General features: G+C 38.0%; 1 protein-coding gene across 1 annotated transcript in view; it reads right to left on the bottom strand.

Annotated features, from left to right (window-relative positions):
• Positions 1–1,218, bottom strand: part of LOC107576150 (ATP-binding cassette sub-family C member 8-like) — a 12,770-nt gene extending 11,552 nt beyond the window's left edge. Inside the window, exon 1 of the mRNA XM_016262395.1 lies at positions 1,150–1,218. Coding sequence (XP_016117881.1) covers positions 1,150–1,218 — 69 coding nt within the window. The remainder of the gene's footprint in view (positions 1–1,149) is intronic.
• Between the last annotated feature and the right edge of the window lie 152 nt (positions 1,219–1,370).

Below are 1,370 nucleotides of genomic sequence, written 5' to 3'. Positions count from 1 at the left end.
CATCGGATGGGGCTGTGTGATTGTGTTTCTGCAGACACTCTGGACTTTCATGAAGTTCACAGATGAAGATTTCAATAGATATATATTTACATCTATTAATTTGGGTACAGTATTGAAAGGATTGAATTTATTTCCGTATGAAATTAACTCTTCATGAAACCAATACTCAGGAACTCACACAAAACAGACACCATGCAATAAAACAATAAAACTTATCTGGAGAAGAAATCTTCAAAGAGAGCAAACAACGGCTCTCTCCTCGCCCATTTATGACCCCCTTCTCCCCCTGGCCTCTCTGCCTCTCCCTCTTTCCCCCCAAAAGGTTTCACCCAAAGTTCATTAAGAATATGCATATCCCACAGATCATGTATCTTGTGAACCTGTTGTTTTTCCCCTTCATGTTTAGTGTCATTTTAAAGGTCTTTGTGCGATTGGTAAATTGGTTTCAATTTCAAAGTAGTAATTTATATTGTGAGAAAGACTTAACACTTTTGTAGAATTGTGTTGTGTTGAGGAGGGGGTGTGTCCCCCTTTAGGGGTCTGTGAGAATGTTTCCAGCCGGGTGTGACCCTGGATCACAGAAACTAACAAACAAAAGGTCTTTTATGTTTTTACAACTGATTTAAAGATTTCTCTGTCTTTGTTCTGGTAGTATTTAAGGGAAAGTTGCAAATCAGTCAGGGCGATTCTGTAGCCAGAAAGCCCGTAGTGTGAAGGTGTCCACAAAATTCACACTATGTATTTTTCACACGAAGTCAGGTATGCATCTTACTCTTAGATTTGTCTTTGAGAATTTGATGTCTTGTATTGATTTAATATCTTTGAATTGTCTATGTAATTGGCATAATACATATTTACCTGACTGATAATAAATTGTTATATTTGATTTATTCTGAACTCTCCTAAAATCATTATGACTAGTAAACTGTGAGGAGGCTTTTGTTACCGCAAATCTATGTCCAGGATAGATCAAACTGAAGGCTTGTGAATGATAGGAGCAGTAGGCACGTCATCGGAGACCTTCTGATTTCTGTCTATCGCCGATGTTACCAAGTTGTACGGGAAAGGACTAAGTGAATTACACTTTTTGTAATAAGCAAGCAGTAGGCGGCAGGCAAAATAGGTATTAGTCTACCTACACCCTCTGACTAGCATCAGACTGGCGAGTTTGTGACCGTAAGATCCACGTAAGGCCAGCGTGAGACTTGAAAGAGACATTAGGTCCCCAGTGAACGGATAAGTGAAAGTATAGTGAGTCAGGAATAATCAAATATCTAAATTAATATTTGTGATCATTAAAGTTAGGCAATATTTCAAAGCAATATTTCTAATTAAAAACTGATCACGTGAAATTGGAGTCAGATTGAACA

This window comes from Sinocyclocheilus grahami, unplaced genomic scaffold, assembly GCF_001515645.1.
Source record: "Sinocyclocheilus grahami isolate Dianchi unplaced genomic scaffold, SAMN03320097.WGS_v1.1 scaffold3264.1, whole genome shotgun sequence".
In the NCBI taxonomy this organism is placed as follows: domain Eukaryota; kingdom Metazoa; phylum Chordata; class Actinopteri; order Cypriniformes; family Cyprinidae; genus Sinocyclocheilus; species Sinocyclocheilus grahami.
This window is presented reverse-complemented; position numbering and strand designations above follow the sequence as displayed.